Source organism: Arachis ipaensis, chromosome B7 (assembly GCF_059453495.1).
Source record: "Arachis ipaensis isolate K30076 ecotype BB chromosome B7, ASM5945349v1, whole genome shotgun sequence".
Taxonomy (NCBI): domain Eukaryota; kingdom Viridiplantae; phylum Streptophyta; class Magnoliopsida; order Fabales; family Fabaceae; genus Arachis; species Arachis ipaensis.
Window position 1 is genome coordinate 99,241,701 of NC_142442.1, and position 2,396 is coordinate 99,244,096.

The window sequence follows — 2,396 nt, forward strand, 5'->3', positions numbered from 1 at the left end:
ATTCTCAGATTATGCCCTTGTCTAGTGAGCTGAGCTGGACAAAAAGACAAGACGGAATGGAAAACCACCAATTCAATCTTGGGAGAAGATGAAAAAGGTCATGCGACAATTGTTTGTCTTTTCTTACTACTACAGGGAGCTACATCAATGACTCCAACGGTTATACCAAGGTTCTAAATCCATGGATGAGTATCATAAGGAGATGGAGATGCTGCTAATCCAAGCAAACATTGAGGAGGATCTGAGGCTACTATGGCATATTTTTTGATTGAGCTGAATCGAGACATTGTAAATACTGTTGACCGTCACCCATTTGTGACTATGGAAGACTTGGTAAATCTAGCTATCAAGGTGGAAACACAGAAAAAGGTGAGAGGGTTTCGTACTTCTTCCAATCCTACTTCAAGGTGGGATTCTAGAGGTGCTAATTTCGGGGAGAAAACTGGATCTAAACCTACCGAATCGAAGGAGAAGCCTACAGAGCAGCACAGGAAGATGCACATGCCTAATTCCACTTCTAATCCTCCTGCACGGCATCATGATATTACCTGCTTTAAGTATTGCGGATTAGGACATTATGCTTCTGAGTGTCCAAATAAAAGGACCATGGTCATTAAAGCAAATGATATTTTCTTAGAATCTGATAACTCAGATGGGTATGAGGACATGCCACATGCGGATGATGCTACAAATAATGAAGATATAGTTGAGTATGCTGTTAGTGGCGAGGCCCTTGTTACTAGGCGGATCTTAAATGTACAAGCCAAGGACGATCGTCTAGAACAGCGAGAGAACATCTTTCATACAAAAGTTTTATTAGGAGGTAAGGTTGGACTCATGATCATTGATGCTGGAAGACATACAAACGTTTCTAGCTCTACTTTGATCACAAAATTGGGGTTGAAATGCACCAAACACCCTAACCCTTACAAACTGGAGTGGCTAAGTGATGTTGGTGAACTGAAGGTTATGAAGCAAGTCTGCAAATAGTTCTCTATTTGGAGATATAGTGATGAAGTACTTTGTGACGTGGTTCCCATGCAGGCTTGTCATCTACTCCTAGGCCGTCCATGGTAGTATGATCAGAGGGTGGTCCATGATGGTTTCACAAACTGATACTCCTTCACTTAAGATGGAAAGAAGATTACCCTTGCACCTTTGTCCCTTAAAGAAGTGTATCTGGAGCAATTGAGCAGGCGCAAATCCACTAAAGAGTCTTTAGGATGTGAGAAAATTGAAAAAATAAGAGGGTAACGAGAGGGCTCTAAGAGACAAAATGTGTGAGAAAAAGAGTCAGAGTCTGAGTAAAAAAGAGAGTTCTAAAAGAGAAAAAACCGTGGAGAGAGAGTGCTCACAAAATGTGTTTTTATGCAAAAGAGAGGGATCTGAAGCATGCTAGTTTAGGAAAAAAAGCATTGGTGTTAGTGCGATTTAGAGAGTCTTTACTTTCTACCATTGAAACTAACCATGAATTGCCTGGTGCTTTTATTTCACTCTTGCAGGAATTTGGAGATGACTTTTTGGATGAGATACCCCCAGGTTTACCTCTACTACAAGGCATTGAGCATCACATTGACTTTGTCCCCGGATTAAGCATTCCTAACCGGCCAACTTACCGGACTAATCCTGAGGAGACGAAGGAACTGCAACGGCAAGTCGAGGACCTTTTGGCTAAGGATTTTGTGAGAGAAAGCATGAGTCCTTGTGCTGTTCCGGTACTGTTGGTGCCTAAGAAGGATGGCTCATGGAGGATGTGTGTTGACTGCAGAGCTATAAATAAGATTACAGTAAAGTATCGCCATCCTATTTCTAGACTTGATGATATGCTTGATGAATTGCATAGTTATGTTATTTTTACTAAAATAGATTTAAGGAGTGGTTATCATCAAATACGAATGAAACTTGGTGATGAATGGAAAACAGCTTTCAAAATTAAATATGTTTTGTATGAGTGGTTAGTTATACCATTTGGTTTGACTAATGCATCTAGTACATTCATGAGATTAATGAATCATGTTTTGCAATAGTTTTTAGGTAAATTTGTGGTTGTTTATTTTGATGATATCCTTATCTACAGTAAATGTCTTGATGACCATATTTTGCATGTTCAATCTGTTTTAGAGGTACTTAGAAAGGAACAATTGTATGCTAATCTCCAAAAGTGCTCGTTCTGTCTGAGTAAAGTTGTATTCCTAGGTTTTGTGCTAAGTTCTACAGGGATTGAGGTAGATGATGAGAAAGTGAAGGCTATTAGAGAATGGTCCACACCTCAGAGTGTCTCTGATGTTAGAAGTTTTCATGGTCTTGTGGGTTTATATCAGAGCTTTGTTAAAGATTTTTCCACTATTGCTGCACCTTTAACTGAAATCATCAAGAAACATGTCAACCTTAAATAG

The 2,396-nt window shown here is 39.5% G+C and overlaps 1 protein-coding gene across 1 annotated transcript; it reads left to right on the forward strand.

Annotated features, from left to right (window-relative positions):
• Positions 1-252: 252 nt before the first annotated feature.
• LOC148553492 (uncharacterized) lies at positions 253-2,396 on the forward strand. Its single transcript, XM_088494829.1, has 3 exons — positions 253-978; positions 1,503-1,715; positions 2,028-2,396. The coding sequence occupies exons 1-3, from the start codon at positions 253-255 to the stop codon at positions 2,394-2,396; spliced, it is 1,308 nt and encodes a 435-aa protein (XP_088350955.1).

Excerpts from the sequence above, each read along its gene's own strand:
- LOC148553492 (XM_088494829.1), top strand. The coding sequence starts at position 253 with ATGGCATATTTTTTGATTGAGCTGAATCGAGACATTGTAAATACTGTT. Across the intron at positions 979-1,502 it reads AACTGAAGGTTATGAAGCAA|GAATTTGGAGATGACTTTTT; the intron begins GTCTGCAAATAG and ends TCACTCTTGCAG. Across the intron at positions 1,716-2,027 it reads TGAGTCCTTGTGCTGTTCCG|TTTTTAGGTAAATTTGTGGT; the intron begins GTACTGTTGGTG and ends GTTTTGCAATAG.